The sequence below is a fragment of the Chelonia mydas genome, chromosome 5 (assembly GCF_015237465.2).
Source record: "Chelonia mydas isolate rCheMyd1 chromosome 5, rCheMyd1.pri.v2, whole genome shotgun sequence".
Classification (NCBI taxonomy): domain Eukaryota; kingdom Metazoa; phylum Chordata; order Testudines; family Cheloniidae; genus Chelonia; species Chelonia mydas.
In genome coordinates this window covers 87,270,214-87,292,520 of record NC_051245.2, presented here as the reverse complement: position 1 = coordinate 87,292,520, position 22,307 = coordinate 87,270,214, and the positions used below count along the sequence as shown (strand labels likewise).

General features: G+C 45.0%; 1 protein-coding gene across 29 annotated transcripts in view; it reads left to right on the top strand.

Annotated features, from left to right (window-relative positions):
• AOPEP (aminopeptidase O (putative)) overlaps positions 1–22,307 on the top strand; it is a 393,415-nt gene that overhangs the window by 195,213 nt on the left and 175,895 nt on the right. For 16 of the 29 annotated variants that reach the window (XM_037901726.2, XM_043547087.1, XM_037901723.2 and 13 more), the window contains 2 exons: positions 3,075–3,264; positions 4,700–4,809. In XM_037901726.2, coding sequence (XP_037757654.1) covers positions 3,075–3,264; positions 4,700–4,809 — 300 coding nt within the window. The remainder of the gene's footprint in view (positions 1–3,074; positions 3,265–4,699; positions 4,810–22,307) is intronic. The other 13 variants (XM_043547078.1, XM_043547088.1, XM_043547085.1 and 10 more) reach the window with 1 other exon arrangement.

Genomic DNA, 22,307 nt, shown 5'->3' with positions numbered 1-22,307 from the left:
TTTTTTCCACAAAAGATGCATATTGCCAAAGTGTGACCTTCCTGTTATTTAAGTAACTTAGAATAGAAACTGTGACACTGGGAAATAAAAGTTATACCTTTATTTCCCTATATATGTTTAGTAGATACTTAAAAAGCATACCCTAATCTGAGCCTGTTTGTAAGGCATGAAGTTACCCTTGTTTTGTTTAGCCAAATGGTCGAAACGCTGTCAACAGTATGTCTGGAATGTTATTTACTTGATACATTTCTGTGGTTTTTCTTTGTAGGACTGCACATGCCACAGCTAGGGATCATTTACTTAAAAATGGCCAAAGCAATACCCCCAAGTTGCAGTTATTCTTCTCAACAGGGGCTTGGTAATCAAATGGAGTGTCTCATCATGTTCAGCAGCTTCTGTGCTTTTTTCCTCTCCCTTTTTTGTTGTTGTTCTTGATAATCTGAGTTGATTTTTATAGAGATTTGGAGAAGTGCTATTTATTCTTGCTCTTTGTTCTCTGTAACTTGATTCCTTTACTAGTACTTCAGCTTTTTTGCAATGTGTGTTGTGATACTAGCTGATCTGAGTGCATTTAACCTGCTTTTTTGAACTATTATTATTTTAGAAGATGATGATTATCGTATGGGTCTTTTGTTGTTGTTGTGTGTTTAACCACAAGCCATGGTGTTTTAAATTAAGATGTCAGATCCAGACATGTAGATTAAGTGCAAGAGAACAGTGGGTGTTTTAACGTTTCTAACGGAAGGGTATGGCAGGTTGGAGAAGATCTTTGATTACTAGAATCTGCTTCTTGGAAATGTCGTAAGGCCATTTGGCCCATGTTCAGGAGGTGAGACTTACCTCTAAAACTTGCTGTTCTTTACCATTATGCTGCATCACCTCAGACTGTATGGATCTTGGAAAACGTTTGGGATATGGATTAGGTGGAGGCAGAGGATACCTGAAATTAGAAGGAAATACTGGATGTTGATCCATATCTATAGGGTTGCCAACCCTCCCGGTTTTGCCAGGAGTCTCTCAGAATTTGGCTCCATCTCCTGGAGGCCACTGAAGCCAAACTGGGAGATTTTCTGGCCGTTAAAAGTCTGGCTGTGCAGCAGGGCTAAGGCAGGCTCCCTACCTGACCTGGTCCCACACCATTCCCTGAAGTGGCCAGTACGATCCTGCGACCCCTGGCAGGGGTCAGGGAGCTCCACGAGCTGCCCCTGCCCGCAGGTACTGCCCCCGGAGCTTCCTTTGGCCACAGTTCCCATTTCTGTGGAGTCAGTGCTCGGGGAGTGGGTAGCATGCAGAGTCCCCTGCCTCCCTCCCGGGGACCATAGGAACATGCTGGCCACTTCCGGGAGTGGCGTGGGGCCAGGGCAGGCAGGGAGTCTACCTTAGCCCTGGGGCGGCGCTGACCAGGAGCCACCTGAGGTAAGCGCCACCTGGTCAGAGCCCTCACCCCCTCCCACGCTCCAATCCCCTGTCCCAGCCCTGAGCCCCATCCCAGAGCCTATACCTCACACCCCAACCCCCTCCCCAGCCATGACCCCTTCCAGCACCCAAACTCTCTCCCAGAGCCCTCACCCCTCCCGCACCCCAATCCCCTGTCCCAGCCCTGAGCCCCCTCCCAAAGCCAGTATCACATACCCCACCCCCGTCCCCCAGCCCTAACCCCCCTCCAACACCCAAACTTCCTCCCAGAGCTTGCAACCCGCACCTCTGCCTACATCCCAACCCCCTGCCCCAGGCTTAGCCTGGAGCTCCCCCCACATTCCAAACCCCTGCCCCAGCCCGGTGAAAGTGATTGAGGGTTGGGGAGAGTGAGCAATGGAGGGGGAGAGGCCTCAAAGAAGGGCCGGTCTGGGGCAGGGAAGGGGCAGGGCAAGAATGTTTGGGTTAGTGTGATTACTGCTGACACCCCTACATATGTATGAAAGGAGCCTAGCTCTGTCCCTTTTCCAGGCCCATTTGTAGCACTGGCAGCACTGTGCTGGTAATTCTCCTTTAATCCCTTGGATCATAATCACCTCGAGCCAAATTCTGCCACCCTTACTCACACCAAGAAGCACATTATTACAAGAGTAGTTAAGTAACTTTACTGGAGCATTGAATTTCTTCTTGACAAAAGTGTAGATGAAGCTGTCTCAGAACGCAGAGCACAGCAGCCATAATTTGCAATACAATTTAAGCATTTTCCTTAGTGAATTATACCGCATAAAGCATGTTTCCCCAACTCCTCCCCCATCAGACCAGACCTTCCCTTAGTACAGGCGTTCTGTTATATTCAATGGGGGGTAGTGGGGACTATGCAGAGTGGGGAAGAACACACCACGTATCTACATTTCCCTTCTGCCTTCCCCCAACTGTATCCAATGAAGTGAGCTGTAGCTCACGAAAGCTTATGCTCAAATAAATTTGTTAGTCTCTAAGGTGCCACAAGTACTCCTGTTCTTTTTGCGAATACGGACTAACACGGCTGCTACTCTGAAACCTGTCATGTGGTAAAGGGCTTTCTGCTTCCCTGTGCACCTCATAGAGTGATTGAAGCACAGGGCTATTAGACTGTATCATGTTTGTTAACTTGTCTGGATTGTAACAAATCAAATATGGCTTGTATGTGTGTGCTTTATCCTACATGCTTTTTGTTGCCTTTGGATAGCAACTTGTTTTCTTTTGAAACCATTTTTGCTGTATTTATTTCCTACTTTGATCATTTTACTGATAAATACCTCCTGTCTGTATTCACACCTGCTCTTCTTTTATTATCCTAGCTTAAATATAAATGCTTCCACTGAAATAAATCAGCCTTGTAATTTGAAAAATGTAAAACTTTGGTTTAAGTTACTTATTACAGGTAATATATGTTTGATGGTTGAATATGAAAAAACTGCTTGGCAGAATTTCAGTTTGAATCTCTGCCAGACAACATTAAAGTGCAACCTAATTCCCAAAAACGCCCAAGCTGTCATGACCTAACATGCATATAGTAATAACAGGCTGATAAGGCTAATAAAGTCTACATATTACTATAGCCACGCAATGCATGCTGTAACAGGACTATAATGTGTTTTGTCCTTCATATTATGCAGCCCACACATCATCTTCCTGTCACAGAGCGTATTAACTGGAGGGAGCCATCTCTGTGGAACACGTCTGTGCCATGAAATTGCTCATGCTTGGTTTGGACTGGCCATTGGTGCTCGTGATTGGACTGAAGAATGGATAAGTGAAGGGTTTGCTACTTACTTGGAAGATGTATTTTGGGCAGTAGCACAACAGGTACGAAGACAGATCACCATTCTGTTTTATAATGTAGAAATTAAGATGCTCTCTAACTGAATGCTTTAGTATTAAATGGAAGGAAATTACTATAAATCTATATTTAAAAGTAGTACGTTCTGAGGCTACGTCTGTTAGAATGCAGATTCCAGCAGCACTATACATTGGTTTAAAATTCCTTACTTCCACACCTAACCACACTGAACATGAACCTTTTCAAAGGTATAGGTCATTGCATTATAAGAGCTGAAACATATTTTCTCAATGATCATCGACCCAAAGACCCACTACTCAAAATTGCCCAATTTCTCCCAATCCATTGCTCTTTTTTGTCCTTTCCACCCATCTAATCATCTTTCCCATATCTGAGCACCACTTAAGTCAACAACACCATGTGGTCATGTGGAGTCCATCAGTATCCAAGGACGCTTCTGGGCTGGGACTCTATTTTTGTTTGTTTTGTAAAGTACCAGGCACATATATGGCACTATATAAAATCATTACCACCACCACATCTAGATTTCTAGAGAGAGAAAGAAAGAAAGATGCAGGCCCTGCCCAACTGCCTTCCCTTCCCATCCTCAAACTGTTCTCTGATCCCCATCTTTACTATCACTCCTCTGTTACAAGCTGCTTCTATTTATTGCCTCTAGTCTGTTTTGAGCCAGCTGAAAGCATTTGCTCTGTAGCAAATCTTGCAGAACTGGCAGGGAATGGGCAACAAAAATCACAACTGGATGATTTTATTCCTATTAATTTACAAGGCTATAAAAAGTATTTCTTTTTTAATCATTGGGTAATTTTGTTGCTGTATATTAATGGTGTTATAAGTATACTCTATATTACATCACAGTAACTGCAGCTCAGACTGCAAGAGTAGTGTAGTTCAAGAGAATGTCAAATTTTATTTCCATAAGGAGAAATCAGAAGTTAATTCATTTGTATCCAACAAATTGGCATATCATTAGCAACCATCACTGTAAATATGCTTTTGGTAGGGGGGAAATACAACAGGGAGCTTTCACCAGCAAAGCAGAAATAGTAGGAAAGAGGAGTGAAATCAGGACACAAAACAGCTTTCTGCTTTCAAGGCTGGGAAGAATAAAGATGCAGCCAGAACTGATATGCCAGGTATCTGTACTGTATGCCCAGTTCACTTATTGCCAATCTCTGAGGAGAAAACAACCTGCCTATCTCCCTCCTCAGGCAGAAATATTTAACTGACTATTGATTTGATGCTCCCAGTGAGGCTCCTGTTTTCCCTGTGCTGGTCTTAACCCTTTGTAAAGCTTGCATTTTCAACAAGGGTGCGGATGTTTGTGCCATCCTCTGCTCCTCCTACATATTAAAGGGAAACAAAACAAGTCTTTCCATCAGAAAATTATTGACCGTTGGGGAAAACAACAAACAATGAATTACGTATTTTTATACTAAGCAGCTGCCACATGACGAAGCAAGAGAGCAGCAGGAGTTGAAAGCTTTGCTGCGCTGGCGACGGCTCAGAGATGAGGTGCAGAACTCTAAAGAAGAGCTGCAAGTATTAAGGTAAAAATACAATGGCATATTCTTTTCCTTTGCACATGTGCTCTCTCTCTCCCTCCTGCCCATTTTCCCCCCCTGCATCCATCCATCCATTCCCCTCCAAAAGAAATACACCCAAATCATCTGATTACATCTACTGCATTTCCTTATTTCTTTCTGAAGAAAAAAGATACTCTAATTAACTTGAACTAGGTTTCTCCTCTTCTGCATTATGTGAATTTTTTTTAAAGGCTTCAAAAATGTGGGTTTGTGTTTGATATAAAATGTTTCTAAACATTTTATAAGTGCTTCTGTTCAGGAAAATAGCAAGAGGCCGTTTCCTGAACAAAGTTCCTTGTTTAAAGCCATAATAGTTGCTTTATATTGTGGTTGAAGACAAGCACAAAGACGAGGTACAGTATCTAACTCAGTGGTTTTCAAACTTTTTTTCTGGCGACCTAGTTGAAGAAAATTGTTGATGCCCGCGACCCAACAGAGCTGGGCATGAGGGGTTTTGGATGTGGGAGGGGCTCAGGGCTGAGGCAGAGAGTTGGGGTGAGGGGGTGATGGCTGCAGTGTGGAGCCGGGAATGAGGGGTTCACGGTGTGGGAGGGGACTCATGGCTGGGGCAGGGGGTTGGGATGTGGGAGGGGGTCAGGGCTCAGGGCTGGGGGTGCAAGCTCTGGGGTGGGGCTGGGGATGAGAGGTTTGGGTTGCAGGAGGGGGCTATGGGTTTTGGGGGGCTCAGGGCTGGGGCAGGGGATTGGGGTGTCTCCTGGTCAACGGCACAGTGGGGGTGCAGAGGCAGGCTTCCTGCCTGTCCTGGCACCGCAGATCGCGCTGCATCCCGGAAGTGGCCAGCAGCAGGTCTAGCTCTTAGGCAGAGATGTGTAAGTGGCTCCGCGCAGCTTCCCCCTGCAGGCATCGCCGCCCCCCACCCCGCCCAGCTCCCATTGGCTGGGAACTGTGTGGAACCAAGGCTCGGGGCTGAGGCAGCGTGCGGAGTCCTGTGGCCCACCCCCTTTGGAGCTGGACCTGCTGCTGGCTGCTTCTGGGGCACAGCGTGGTGTCGGAACAGGTAGGGACTAGCTTGCCTTAGCTGGGCAGCACCGCCGACGGGACTTTTAATGTCCCAGTCACCAGTGCTGACCAGAGCCGCCGCGACCCAGTGCCTTCCGTTCCGTGACCCACGGTTTGAAAACCACTGATCTAACCCCCAGGCTGAATAAAGTCTTAAAAACCAAAGGACAAAGCGTAATAAAATGTATATACATATCCTTTGCGTAGTAATATCTGAGATTTTGGGGGTTTTGTCCCAGGCATTGAAGCTAACAATGGACATGTCAAAGAAGGGGGCTCTTGCCTCACTAACGATGGCACAAAAACTGTGGGGTTGTTTTGATGGGTTTCTTGGGGGTTTGTGATGTTCTTGGGATAACTGGAGGAGTTATCTAACTTTTCCACAATGCACAGCTTTTCTCACCACACCCTGTAGCCAAAAAAATAAGGCATGCCAGTTCCACCTCCCATTAGCCCTATGCTGCCCCACATATCAGCTTGTAGGATATGATTTAGAGTATTGTAAACGACACACCTTTTCACTAGGACCTGAGAGCTTTTCCCTCTTGGACTCCTGCGGTTCACAAGAAGCAGAAAAAGTTCTACCTTTTAGACTCATGTTGTCCCAGTCAGTGTTATGCTCCAGGCTGTCTCACCAGCTCTGCATAACTTGACTCTCTTTAATAGCTGCTTTGATGCTTACTGATGAATTGTACATCGGACTTGTAAGCAGGGTCAGACAAGTTACACATTTGCAAGTATGCAGTTTGATGATAGGTACAAACACAAAAGCAAGCCTTATCACTAGCTACCATACAGCTGCTACCAACAAAGCTGCTGATTACCAGTTTATATTTTTAGACTAGGAACCTGGCTTCTGGTGATAGGTGGCTTATCTGGATATTTGCTTTCCTTTGTTTCAGTGTTAAGGAATCATGTTTGTCTTGTTTTACATTAATTATACAAGTGTTGCTTTTTAAAAACGTGCGTGGGGGGGGGGCGTACACATGTAGTGTAACCAACCAATTTTTTTTGTAAAGGCCAAAATGCTGTCTCATTTGACACCAGAGAAGAGTTTATTTGTCTTATCTTTTGCCCTCTGCTCCCCTTCTCCCTGGGATATCCCAGTCTCTCTATATCTTCCATTCTGCTTGCCTTTCACACAGTGGTATTCCCATATTAATGTGAAACAATCATTAATCATTTCTCCTCACAGAATCTGTCACTATTACATGTTACAGGGTAGGTGCCATAAAAGCAACTCATTGGTCTGGTGATCATTCCTGTCTCTTCGATTTCTATGGCTCATTTAAACTGTTGTCAAAGACATTTTAGTGGACACAGCAGGATTTAAATGTTTGCTGCTGCTTACTGTATAGCCTGCAGTAGGTTTCCATTGTTCTTTTTTTATTGTTTATTCTGTATTGTTCCTTTCTTTAAGTATCTGTCTATGTAGATCCCACTGTAAGTGTGCATGTGACTTACACATGTAAGATCAGAGTCTTTTGACACATGCATGTGCCCTGTGCTTCCTCATGCTCCTATGTGAGGACATAACAGGGAGTGACCTCAACCCCCTACTTCCCTCTTGCTGCCCATGGTATTGAGACGAAATCCAGCAGTGTCCAACCTGCTGCTCCTTCGAGTTAGCAGATTCTTCTACTGGATTGTCATCTGCCTCACTGGTAGGGAATTGCTTCAAAACCCCTACTATGATGAATTTGAAGCCCCTCCTACCCCAGAAAACAGACATTCCCCCTGTATTTATCCACCTATACCATGTGGTTAAGTGTTCAGCACTCCCTTCTGATATGCAGGCTTCAAACCCTGTCCATCATGCAAAGCCTGATCCTGCTAACTGACGGCCACACCAGATGCTGATTGTCTGGGCAAAAGCCACATGCTAGACTGGTGCATGATATGTCTCTCCTTTTCATCAAAGATGCCCATCATAAGTTCCACTTGCTGGAGCAGCTGATAAAGGTCTCTTCGGACCCTGACTAAGCAAATACTGAGGCTGATCAGGTACCAAAGAAATCAATGTCCGTCAATGCCCCTTCCTGCAGGGGTATGACACTGAAAGCTGGTGCTGACAGACCCTCAATGTTGAGAAAAGGACTGGGGATCTATACTCCAGCCCCATACTGGGAACACTGACACCCATGGCAGTGAAGTTCAGTGCCGATAGAGGATGTTCTGAGCATAGGAGCTGAGACTCTAGGCACAGCATGGTATCATCCCTCAAAGAGAGGCCAAAGCATACCTTCAGGGATAAGCCCACTAAGCATCATACAAAAATAAGAGCTAGTGAAGTTGAATTGGTTATACTTGCAGTACTGGCGAAGCATACCTCAGGAACTGACTCCATGAGCAATGATGATCATGCAGAAACTGATGTGAACTCCATTAGAATCACTCATGGTACTGGAAGACATCCTACTGGAGGAGCCACATATACCCCAATGATGAACCTGGCACTGAGACCACTGCCAGCACTGGAATAGAGCCCAGTACTGAGAACACCATATGCCTTGGTACTGCCTTGGGAGAAAGTACTGCCTCTTTCCTGTCACCAGGTCACATTTTCTGACCATCCTCAAGCAGAAATCCATCTCCCTCAAGGTCATCAGGGACCCAGCGGAAAGACCTGGAATCTCTTCTTTCAGGGCTCTGTCACAGCTTTACTTTGACTGGCAATGGACCACCATGCAAGCCAACCATATCTTTGTGGCCATATTGAAGGCATATTGAAAACCGTCATCTCAGGCTTCCAGGAGGTTGATTCCCTTCTCACTCCAGAAAACTTAGAAGATCACATTCTCCAGCAACATCCCTAGACAGACCACTGACATCGGGCAGGGAGGAATGTCGCGCATCATCAGACATAGTATTGGGACAGCAACACCATCCCCCTTAGCCTCTCAAGAACTTCACTTCATTTTTGCCAGATGAAGCAGTAACTAGCTTTCCAAGAGGTGTTAATAAGGATAGCAGACATTTTGAACATTCAGTCTTCAGTAATACAGGAGAAGTCCCATAAATTATTTGATATCCTGACTGCATTGGATCCTGCTGGAATTGCTCTTCCAATTAAAAAAAGGGATACTCAACCCTGTTAAATCCTTCTTGGCAGACATCTACCACAGCAAAAAGGTTTGTAAAATGGTACCAAGTCCCACAGAAAGGATTTGAACATTTTTATGTTCAACCCAGCCTGGGCTTGTGAGTTGTCTCTGCAGTGCAGGAGAAATCTAGCTCCAACAAGAGCACCCCAAGGGAGAAAGAAAAAAATAAAATTGACCTTTCTGGAAGGAAAGCTTACTTCTCCACTTCCCTGGAACTCTCTATAAGTACAACTTTTTAACATTGGACAGTGTCATCCTTCTTAGCCAAACTTCTACCAGATAGTAGGGAAGAGTTTCAGGACATAATCAGTGAGGACCATTTAGTAGCAAACACTGCTCTGCAGGTGGCCACGGACACCTCAGACACTAGTCAGATACATGGCTAGAGCTATAAAATGCAAAGAGCCTTGTGTTTAATACCGTCAGGCATCCCCAGGGAGGTGCAAGCTGCAATACAAGACCTGCCCTTCGAAAGAATTGAATATTTAGCAAATGCTCTACATTCCATTAAAGATTTGAGGGCCACCTTGTGCTCCTTGGGGATTTGCATACCAGACCCATATTGTAAGTCTTACAAGTATCAGACTCATAAAGTATGCTCGTCTTCTTCCTTCTCTGTATCACACTCCCCACCTGCTGCAAGACAGCAGATTTGATGGGGTTGTTGGGAGCCATATCCAAATCAGTCCAGGACAGAATGTATTCTTTGGAAGTCACCTTGTCCGTTTCCACCAGGCTTGGTCTTCCATCACATCTGACAGATGGATTTAAGAGATCATAATTCATATCTACCCCATCAAATTCCAATCCTTGCCCCCCAGCCATCCCTTTCAAGGGATACTTTTCTACAAACAGAAGTTGCCTTGTTTCGTCATCTAGAAGCCACAGATGAGGTACTGCAGTATTAGAATGGAAGAGGCTTCTGGTCCTGATATTTCCATATTCTGAAGAAGAAAGGGGGTCTTCATCCTATCATAGACCTGGGAAGACTGAACAAATGCATATGCTGTCTCAGATTCAGGATGGTAATCCTTGCCTCCATTATTTCATCCCTTCAGGCTCAGGACTGGTTCATGGCTCTTGCCTAATAGGATGTGTATTTTCATTCTCTCAACTCGCAGGAAATACCTGAGGTTCACAGTAGGGCCCAACCATTACCAGTACAACGTACTGTCATTCAGACTCTCCATAGAATGGTGAGATAAAATGACATACCTAAGGAGGAGAGGCATCCACAACTACTTGTACCTAGGCAATTGGCTGATCAAAGGCAGGAGACCACCACACCCCTGGAATACATCCTCTTCCTGTTTGCCCAGCTGGCCCTCTTGGTGAACTATAAGAAGTCATCTCTCACTCCATGAGAGATAATAGGAATTAATAGGAGCCATGATCAACTTGTGGTCAGTAGAAGTATAGCTACTCGAGGACAGGTCCCTGTCCCTGCAGTCAATACTGAACTAAATAATATCAGATCCAACCATGGTGGTATGGACTTGTCTCAGAATGCTAGGTCATATGTCAGCATGCACATATGTGACATCATGTGCCAGGCTTCACCCGTGGCCTCTGTAACTCTGGCTGAGGTCAGTCTATTCCCCATCAAGACATCAGATGAATGATAAGGTCATAGTCCCACCTTATGTCATCTTGGAACTGAACTGGTAGCTAGACTCCAAGAATGTATGAAGAGGAATACCATTCTCTGCCCCTCCTCCCACAATGACACTAATCATGGATGCATTAGTAACCAGTTGGGGAACTCATCTGAACCATCTCCAGATGCAAGGGACTTAGTTACAGGATGACATGAAATTTGACACAAACATCTTGGAGCTCAGAACTATCAGGCTTCCATGCATGACATTTATCTTTGTTCTATGAAATTAAATTCTGCAATGCAGATCTTGACAGAAAATACATCTAATTTGTACTATATTAACAAGCAAGGAGAAACCTGATCATTACCCCTGTGCCAAGAAGCTATCAAGCTATGGATGTGGTGTCACTAGCATGGAATAACCCCAATGGCTCTTCACCTTCCAGGAGTCAGCAACAACCTGGTGGATTTCTTGCAGACAATCAGTCATTAACCAGGAATCCACACTGGCTGCAACATCTTGAAGAACCACAGTTACCATAAAGTAAGTAACCATTCTTTCCCTCTCATTGTTAAAGTGGAACTTTCACACTGAAAGGATCGGGATCTAAATTTTAAAGATTGTCACTATCTCTACAATTGGCCAAAACAAAATCGTCATTCTGAGTACCCGCAGATTAATTTGGAGAAGGGAATTAAAAAATTGGTTTGGAGAAGGGAATTAAAAAATTGGTTGAGAACTTTACCAAATGGTCTTTAGATCCCTTAAAACAGCTGTGATTCCATTTGTGGTTGTTGCAGAATCTTAATGTGCAGTAGCTTGGCCATTGTGGTGTGCCACCCTTGGCAGTACTCCAACAACTGGAATTTAATCATTAGCCAAATATAGAGTACTGTTATCTTGCACCTTCAAGCATAAGATCTTAGTACGCTTACCATTAACTTGTATAGCTACACAATAATATTAGTAATCATGCAATTATCCTGTCCTTTATTATATCTAGCCACAGAATTAGTCTGGATAACCTCCTGCATGAGCAAATTCCCCTGGTAAGCTACACAGTGTGTAAGAAGTATTTAATTTCATTGGTTCTAAAAGTGCTGCTTTTCAGGTTCAGATTTCTTCTTAATCTTGATGAATAAAACAGGGTAAAAGGAAGAACTAATCAGATTTCATAATGCCAGCCTACCATCATAAATTGGATACCTTAGTGAAGTCCCCACTGACTTATTTTTGTGTTAATAAATATAGCTTTTGCAATTATAGTTCATTATATGTAAGTCCTACAATGCCTATAGCTTTTTAATCTTCAGATCTTTTCAGTCTTCATCACGTATTTCTTAAATTGTGATGACCAAACTTAGACCCATTAGGTATAGACTGAGATAATCTAACCTATTTGCCTTTTTAGCTGCAGATATGCACCAGTCAAGCATTTTCATTGACTTATGATAACAGAGAGTATGGTGGAGCTGTCAGTGTTGAATGGGTGGAAGAGGAAAGGGAGATCAGAAGTTATGTTTTTCACCATGTTGAGTTTGAGTTGGCACTAAGACATCCAAGAAGAGATGTCATTCAAAGACAGTTAAAGATGCAAGTCTGACCAAAGGGGGAGAATTCAGGGTCAGAGAGGCAGATCTGTGCATCACCTGCATAGAGGGGGATGTTAGTGAGTGTTGCTTTGAAAATCTAATTAAGTTCCATCCAATTATCACTTTTGTCTGTTTTTATTAGTATTTTCAAAAAGCTAAAAGTGATAAGAGACCTTTATGTTCACATAAGTCCTTTCTCAGTTGTATTTCATCTCCTCTTACTTGATTCATCAGTAAAGTCTATAGAACTGTGATATTGCAACCATTTCCATGACCACAATGGGGTTTTGTGTGTGTTTGAAGGATCGATCAGAATGAAATCCTGAGTTGTGTGTGTGAAAGAGAACTCTTATTCAATTATGATTACACTCCTTGCTAATGTAGCAAGGAGGCTGCTGAAAATTTCTGGTATAGTCTGTTGTTTTTAGTTTACATGTCCTAATATGAAAATCCACACTTTAAAACCACAACAGATGGTTGCAGAAGTTTGCCACTCATGGCAACATGATGGGGTGGTTATTGCAAAGATCCCTCGGCAGTAATAAACTGAGTTAATCTTGACCACTGTGACAAAGTTCCTCCTCTACCTTGGAGGGTCTTGCACCTATTGGCGGATTTGCTCACCTTGGAGCTTCACGGCAGCCCTTAGTTTGGCTGTTTTCGTGACCCCACAGTCCAGGTCAACTACTCCTGTGTCTGACCAGGAGTTGGGAGGTTTGGGGGGAACCTGGGCCTGCCCTCTACTCCGGGTTCCAGCCTAGGGCTCTGTGGAATGCAGTGGTCTAGAGTGCTTCCTGGAACAGCTGTGCGACAGCTACAACTCCCTGGGCTACTTCCCCATGGCCTCCTCCCAACACCTTCTTTATCCTCACCATCGGACCTTCCTTCTGGTGTCTGATAATGCTTGTACTCCTCAGTCCTCGAACAGTCCGCGTTCTCACTCTCAGCTCCTAGCGCATCTTGCTCCCAGCTCCTTACACATGCACCACAAACTGAAGTGAGCTCCTTTTTAAACCCAGGTGCCCTAATTAGCCTGCCTTAATTGATTCTAGCAGCTTCTTGATTGGCTGCAGGTGTTCTAATCAGCCTGTCTGTCTTAATTGTCTCCAGAAGGTTCCTGGTTGTTCTGGAACCTTCCCTGTTACCTTACCCAGGGAAAAGGGACCTACTTAACCTGGGGCTAATATATCTGCCTTCTGTTACTCTCCTGTAGCCATCTGGCCCAACCCTGTCACCACCTATCCAGTAGTAGCCATTGGCTACTCTAATCCATTCGAGTTCTTTTACCACATGTGTGTCTGTGTTGGCGATTCCACGAGGTCAAGGATGATCTCTTTCACAGGTGTTTATTTTTTATGGGTCCTTCAATGACTGAAGAGTCCGATCCTTGAGCCACAAACTCATTGGCAAACATTGCAGGTGGTGTTGGAATTCAGGGTTGGGCCGTGATTGCTGTGTGACAGTTGTTTGTCTTTTGGGGCTTTTTTCTGCAACCAGGGCAAGGTGATTTTCCTCAGAAATGAATATTCCCTGTCTGACAAGTCTTTGCCAGTTATCCCTGTCCTGGGCTACTGTCTCCCAGTGTGTGGTGTCAGTGCCACATCTCTTGATGTTTATTTTGAGGATGTCTGTAAAGCGTTTCTTTTGGCCTCCCCATTTCCTTTCTCCTTTGGTGACTTGGGTGTACAGCAGTTGTTCTGGTAAGCATACATCAGGCATGTGCACACAGTGCCCACTCCATCTTAGCTGGTTCTGGATAATCAGGGCCTCAACACTGAAGATATTGGCCTCTGTGAGGACACTGGCATTAGTGCGGTGAACTTTATGTTGAGGATCTTCCAAAGAAAATGCTGGTGCTGACATTCCAGGTTTTTCAGGCGTTTTCTGTAGATCACCCAAGTCTCACAGCTGTAGAAGAGAGTTGGGATTACCACCGCTTTATAAACTAAAAGTCTAGTGTGTGTTCTGATGTTGTGATGTTGAACACCCGGTGTGACTGTTGAACACCCAAAGGCAAGCCTGGCGCAGCGGATTCTGTGTTGAATCTTGACATCGATGTCTGCCCTCTGTTAGAGATGGCTGCCAAGATAGGCAAAGTATTCTGGTTTCCACTTCTTCTCTGTCAATGTAGATCTATCTTGCTGGGTCTGGTGATTGATTGGGAGCTGGCTGGTGGAGAACTTTTGTTTTGCTGATGTTCAGAGTTAGTCCTCCGCTTTTGTAAGCTTCAGAGAAGCAATTAAGGGCTGTTTATAGATCCTCCTTTGAGTGTGCAACTACAGCACAATCATCTGCACCCTGGAGTTCGGTTATTGTTGCTGATATTACTTTAGTTGTGGCACAGAGAAGGGAAAGGTTGAAGAGGTTGCCGTCAATCCGATGTTGGATGCCAATGCCCTGTGGTAAACGGTCTTGGGCTAACATTTTCATAGCTGCTAAGAAAATGGAGAAAAAGGTGTGTGCCAATACACAACCTTGTTTTACATTCGTTTGGATGACAAAGGGCTCAGAGGTAGAGCCACTGCACAGGATGGAGGCAGTCATCTGGTCATGGTGGAATCTTACAATGGTGATAAATTTGCTTGGGCAGCCAAACTTCAACATGATTTTCCACAGAGCCTCATGGTTGACAGAGTCAAAGGCTTTGGTCAGATCGATAAAGGCCATATACAGCTCCTAGTATTGTTCTTGACATTTTTTCTGGATCTGCCTGGCTGATCCGGTGGTGCCTCAAGATGGTCTGAAGCCACACTGGGACTCTGGAAGTACTTCCTCTGCAAGAGGGAGCAGGTGATTCGGTAAGAATCTAGCAAGAATCTTCCCAGTGATGGAGACAAGGGCAATGCCTCAATAGTTGCCACAGTCGCCCCTGTTAGCATTACATAAGTCAGCGGGGATTTCTTCGGAGCACCAGATTTTGAGGAGCAGCAAATGAAGCTTGTTAGTCAGTGTTTCTTCCCCTACTTTCAGTACTTTAGCTGGTATGCCATCAGGACCCGGTGCTTTTTTGTTCTTCATTTGTTTAATTGCTTTGCCATCCTCCTCAGGTGTTTGTGGGTTGGCAAGAGTTTCCCAGATTGGGTGCTGTGGATGGAGTTGACGGTGTTGTCAGTCACAGTCATTTTACCACATGTATCACTTTAGTAAATGAGTATCCTCCAGCATAGGCACTGACTCCGTGGGTGCTCCAAGGGTGAAGTACCCATGAAAATTTTTTTTGCAGGTGCTTAGTACCCACCAGCAGCCAAGCTCCCCCATATCCCCTAGCGCCTCCCGCCCACCAGCAGCCCCCCCCAATCAACTTCTCCCCCTCCGTCCCAGCACCTCCTGACTGCCACAATCAACTGTTCAGCAGCGTGCAGGAGGCTCTGGGAGAGAGGGGACTTGGCGTCCTCCGGGGAGGGGGTGGGAAGAGCCAGGGTAGAGGCGGGCAGGGCGGGAAGAGCTGGGATGGGGGTGTGACCTCGGGGGAAGAGGTGGGGCCAGGGGAAGAGTGGGGGCTTGGAGGAAGGGTTGGAGTTGGCATGGGCCTCGGGCGGAGGGGGGTCATGCACCCTCTGGGTAGAGAGGAAGTTGGCACCTATGCATTCCAGTAATACATTAAGAAACATGGTTAACATCTGTCATATGTTTGTTCTCGTATCCTCTCCTTAGGGAAAGAAGTGTGTACAATGAAGAGTTTAGTTTTGGATTTTTTTTTTAAATTATATATATACACACACACACACACACACAGATGTATGTTTGTTAGAGAATGCAAGGTCAAAAAATGTGCCTTGAATTTGGAGTGAAACGTGTTATGGTTTTGTGATGGTCTTAGTTCTTCTTCAAGAGGTGTCCCTGTGGGTGCTCCACTGTAGGTGTCGGTGCGCCCTTGTGCCGTTGTTCGGAGATTTTTACAGCACTACCTGTATCGGCCACGCATGCGCGGAGCCTGCCTCACATACCAGTCTTATCTTAATAGTGTGCATGCACTGCCGAACTCCTCAGTTCCTTCTCTACCATCCCCGGCCTGAGTTGGACCTATAGCAGACTCATTTAAAATTTTTTCTCTTTCCCATTCTACATCCTTTTTTCCCCCCTTACTTTAGCACTCTAGTTACTAGATAAGTTCATCCCTTTAAAAAAAAAAAAAAATCGTTCCCGCTTCTTCCTCTCAGCCTCCAGCCGACACTAATATGCCTGGCTCCCCAGGATTTAAGCGGTGCACTACATGCAGGGATGCCATCCCTATCTCGGATGGTCACTCCAAGTGTATAAAATGCCTGGGGGAGTCCTTCATTCCTCAAAAATGTGTCCATTGTTTCAAATTAAAATCCAGGGCACGTAAAGACAGAGAACTCCTACTGAAAATGATTCTTGGGCAGAAGTCACTAGAACCTGCTTCTCACCCAGGTACGGGCTCCTCAGTGAACCGCAGCCCTCCCGCGTCCAAAAAGGACAAAAAAAAAAAAGAAAATGCCTGCCTCCCTCAGCCAGAAGGGAAACATTGCAAGCAAAAAGGTCAGTGAGCAGGTCTATTTTTTCTATGTAGACCTTCCCCCGACTCAGCACCTTTGATGTGCTGGTTCCCCTGGCATCACGCTAATCCCACCTGTGACTGTGGGGACAACGCAAGCTCCCAGTGCTGAGGCTTCAGGCTTCAAGTTGCCTGCCTCTCTCATGGCACTATCCGGCACCGCAATGGACACGGTGCCAGCATAGAGGACCTTGCCAGAACAGACCTAGGCTGCGCTTACCTTCCTGGCACCACCAACCTCAGCGCATGCATTGAGCGCTATGGTGCAGAGAACGTCGGTGCCGAACGACCCTCCAGTGCTGCAGGCACTCTTAACGGACGGTTTATTTCACACAAGCTCTCTGGCATCGCAGTTCACTCATTCACCGGACCTACAGGTGTCACCTAACCTACAGTTACCTCTACTTGACAGCTATTTTTCTCCGGACATTTGCATGCGGTCCGGACACCTGTCTCCGGCTGTATCTCACTTTTCTAGTGATGAGGCAGCCATAGTGCAGGGAGACTTTTCACCACACAAGTTCTCCCAGTCACAGAGCCAAATCAGCACTGGTCACAGAAAATCTAGGTCTTCGTTCATCAAAGACCTCCCTCCCTGGTATACAAACCCTTGGATGGCACCACCTATGCCCTTCCCCGGTCAGTGGCAATATGGTGTCCATGGGCACCATATAAGCGATTCCACTATGATCACCCAGATGCCAAAAATAGGAGGAATGCCACCTCACCATCACCAGTGCATATGGCTACGAATGAGACACAACAACAAGCTGTTACTCCACACTTTGATGAACACACTACACATGCTTCCCCAACCCTTGTCAAGCCCATATCCACTTATGATGAAGCTATACTGCCTCCTCCACCAACACTGTTGGATGACTTCTTAAAATTTCAAGACCTCTTCAAAAGAGTCGCCAATGAGTTGAGAATTAATCTGGAGGAAGTTTTGTGAAAACCAACATGAGTTGACTGACATCCTACAACCTTCTTCCACATCCAAGATTGCCTTACCTATAAATCCTGCCATTACGAATCCTGCCAAAACCATATGGCAGACACCAGCTACTAGCACACCTACCTGTAAGTGAGCTGACCGGAAATATTTTATTCCTTCTAAAGGGTCTGTGTTCCTTTTACTCACCCAGTGCTAAACTCATTGGTAGTAGAGGTAGCTAACCAAAAGAACAAACACCAGATCCCAGGTCTACCCCAACTGATAGACAGTAAAAGGCTGGACCTGCTTGGTCGTAAAGTCTGTGCTTCATCCACATTACAGTTCCGGATATCTAATTATGCGGCCATTCTGGCAAAATTTGACCACAGAAATTATGAGAAACTCATGGACTTTATTGATGACATTCCAGAGGGCAAAAAACCATCAGTTTAAAGCCATAGTCTCTGGTGGACAAATAATCTCCCGTACTGCACTACAAGCTGCGCTTGATGTTGCTAACAGAGCTGCGAGATCCACTGCTACAGCAGTAGTGATGCATCGAGCTTCATGGCTCTCATCCTCTTCTTTTCCTTGCAAGGTTCAGAATACCATCAAAGATCTCCCTTTTGTGGTGGAAAAACTATTTGCCAGTAACACCAACAATGTGCTTCACTCCATGAAGGACTTGAGAATGACATTACGGTCTCTCGGTATCCAAACGGCTGCAAATAGGAGGAGACAATATAGATACCAACCTTATCAACATCCACGCTGCCCAACGGTGTCATAGACCATATGAACAACAACGACAACGTCAGTGACCAAGATGTCAACAAAAAAAATGAGGAGTACTTGTGGCACCTTAGAGACTAACAAATTTATTTGGGCATAAGCTTTCGTGGGCTAAAACCCACTTCATCAGATGCATGCAGTGGAAAATACAGTAGGAAGATACCTATACACAGAGAATATGAAAAAATGGGTGTTGCCATACCAACTGTAACGAGACCAATTAATTAAAGTGGGATATTATCAGCAGGAGGAAAAAAAACCTTTTGTACTGATGATCAGGATGGCCCATTTCAAACAGTTGACAAGAAAGTGTGAGTAACAGTAGGGGGGAAATATTAGCATGGGGAAATAGTTTTTAGTTTGTGTAATGACCCAACCACTCCCAGTCTTTATTCAAGCCTAATTTAATGGTGTCCAGTTTGCAAATTAATTCCAGTTCTGCAGTTTCTCATTGGAGTCTGTTTCTGAAGTTTTTTTGTTGGAGAATTGCGACTTTTAGGTCAGTAATTGAGTGACCAGGGCGGTTGAAGTGTTCTCCGACTGGTTTTTGAATGTTATAATTCTTGACATCTGATTTGTGTCCATTTATTCTTTTGCATAGAGATTGTCCGGTTTGGCCAATGTACATGGCAGAGGGGCATTATTGGCACATGATGGCATATATCACATTGGTAGATGTGCAGGTGAACGAGCCTCTTATGGTGTGGCTGATGTGATTAGGTCCTATGATGGTGTCCCTTGAATAGATATGTGGACAGAGTTGGCAACGGGCTTTGTTGCAAGGATAGGTTCCTGGTTAGTGTTTTTGTTGTGTGGTGTGTGGTTGCTGGTGAGTATTTGTTTCAGGTTGGGGGGCTGTCTGTAAGCGAGGACTGGCCCATCTCCCAAGATCTGTGAGAGTGAGGGATCATCCTTCAGGATAGGTTGTAGATCCTTGATGATGTGCTGGAGAGGTTTAAGTTGGGGGCTGAAGGTGACGGCTAGTGGCATTCTGTTACTTCCTTTGTTGGGCCTGTCCTGTAGTAGGTGACTTCTGGGTATTCTTCTGGCTCTGTCAATCTGTTTCTTCACTTCAGCAGGTGGGTACTGTAGTTTTAAGAATGCGTTTTAAGATAGAGTTTTAAGTTTTAAGATAGAGATCTTGTAGGTGTTTGTCTCTGTCTGAGGGATTGGAGCAAATGTGGTTGTATCTTAGAGCTTGGCTGTAGACAATGGATCGTGTAGATCTACAAAAACACTAACCCAGGAACTTATCCCTGCAACAAAGCCCGTTGCCAACTCTGTCCACATATCTATTATTCATCAAGAATTACAACATTCAAAAACCAGTCGGAGAACACTTTAACCTCCCTGGTCACTCAATTTCAGACCTAAAAGTCGCAATTCTCCAACAAAAAAACTTCAGAAACAGACTCCAATGAGAAACTGCAGAACTGGAATTAATTTGCAAACTGGACACCATTAAATTAGGCTCAGATAAAGACTGGGAGTGGTTGGGTCATTACGCAAAGTAAAAACAATTTCCCCATGCTAATTTTTCCCCCCTAGTGTTACTCACACCTTCTTGTCAACTGTTTGAAATGGGCCATCCTGATCATCAGTACAAAAGGTTTTTTTCCCTCCTGCTGATAATATCCCACTTTAATTAATTGGCCTCGTTACAGTTGGTATGGCAACACCCATTTTTTCATGTTCTCCTGTATATTCTCTTTCATGTTCTTTCTTCCGACTGTATTTTCCACTGCATGCATCTGATGAAGTGGGTTTTAGCCCACAAAAGCTTATGCCCAAATAAATTTGTTAGTCTCTAAGGTGCCACAAATACTCCTCGTTTTTTTTACTGATACAGACTAACATGGTTACCACTCTGAAACCTGTCAAGATATCAACGTCGCTGCACCAATTCATTGGTTCTATGTTGACCCCCTCCCACTAATAAGCAAATTTGAAGATGTGACCAAGGGTATAGAAAACATCATCCCTACTTCTGTGCCCATTTTCTCTCCCTCCTCCCCCCGCCCCCGTGTCCCTTTTCAGGGACTCCTCTCACGAACAACTGCTCCACCAAGAGGTGCATCACCATCTCCAATTAAGAGCAGTACAACCAGCGCCTGACCAACATAGAGGAAAAGGGTTCTACTCCCATTACTTTTTAACACAAAAGAAAACTGGGGAATGGCGACCCATTCTTGACCTCAGATGCCTCAATAAATTCGTTAAATAAAATAAAAAAAAATACAAAATGGTGACTCTTACAACCATAATTCCAGCACTGGAGCAGGGAGATTGGGTTTCATCCCTTGACCTGCAGGATGCTTATGTTCCTATGACCATACATCCTGCCCACAGACGTTTTATTCGCTTCGTTCTGGGCCCACAACACTACCAGTACAGGTTCCTAACTTTTGGCCTCTCGACTGTGCCTCGTGTCTTTTCCAAACTCCTCGCAGTCATAACAGCTCATCTCAGAAGGCAGCGAATCATAATTTTTACTTACCTCAACAACTGCCTTTTCAAAGCCAGGAGGACCCTCCAAAAAGCCATTCAGTCCACACAATGGACGGTTCAATGTTTCCATACTCTTGGCCTGTGAATGAACAAAGAAAATCTTCACTCACTCCCACCCAACAAGTGGAGTTCATAGGAGCACATTTTGACTCATGCAAAAGAATAGCATCTTTCCCACTCCACCTTTTTAGCACTATCAACCTTTTCGTTCCCAAGCTGTACAACAGTCCACAAGTGGCTGCATGAGCTTGCCTACAACTCTGAGGCCACATGGCCTCTTGCACTTTGTAGTCAGGAACGTTCGCCTCTTCATGAGGTGTTTCCAAAGCTGGATTCCACTGTCTACAGACTGAATGTCCATGGTCTGAACAAACGTTTATACGTACCTCCCAGAGCCTACGACTCCCTCCACTGGTGGACATTGCCTCCCAACCTTTGCTCAGGGGTCCCCTTTCAACAGGGCATCCCGTCGGTTGTCATAACTACAGACGCATCCCTTACAGTATAGGGAGTACACATGCCCCAATACGCTACCCAGGGTCTTTCATCTCCTGCCGAGACCTCCCTTCACATCAACGTCTAGAACTCTGAGCGATACGCAATGCCTGCCTCCAATTTCTGCCTTTCATACAAAACCAACATGTCAGGATAATGACCGACAATATTGCCTGCATGTTCTATGTAAACAGGCAGGGAGTGGGGGCGCAATCTCACTCCCTTTGAACAGAAGGGATGAAATGATGGAACTGGTGTCTCAGACAAAATGGGAACTAAATGAGAATATAGTACTAGACATACTAGGATACTCAATCACAGACGTTTTTGCAACTGCAGCAAACAAGAAATGCCCAAGATTTTGTTCCAGAGTGGGACTAGGCAAACACTCCTCAGGGGATACGTTCATGTTCCCATGGAACACCGACCTAATGTATGCATTTCCCCGATACCACTCATACACAAATTATTGATAAAAATATGAACACACTAAGCCAGGGTCCTAATGATAGCCCCACATGGCCCAGACAGGCATGATACCCCTTCCTTACTAAGATGTCACCTTCCGCACCCATTCCATTACCCTCTGCCCGAATCTCTGGTCCCAACAACAGGGTCTACTGCTCCACCCCAATTTAACCATGTTACACCTCAAGGTTTGGCTCCTTCATGGTTCTCTCATGCCGAGCGAACTTGCTCGGAGCAGGTTCAAAATGTACTCCTTAGCACAACAAATTCTACATGCACCACCTGCCTTCATAACTGGACAAGATTTACACACTGGTGGGTTTTCACAAACACCACTCCCTTTTCCCATGCTTCTCCTGCTAATCCTCTACTATCTGTTAGAGATTAAATTCTCTGGACTCTCCCTGAGTCCCATCAAACTCCACT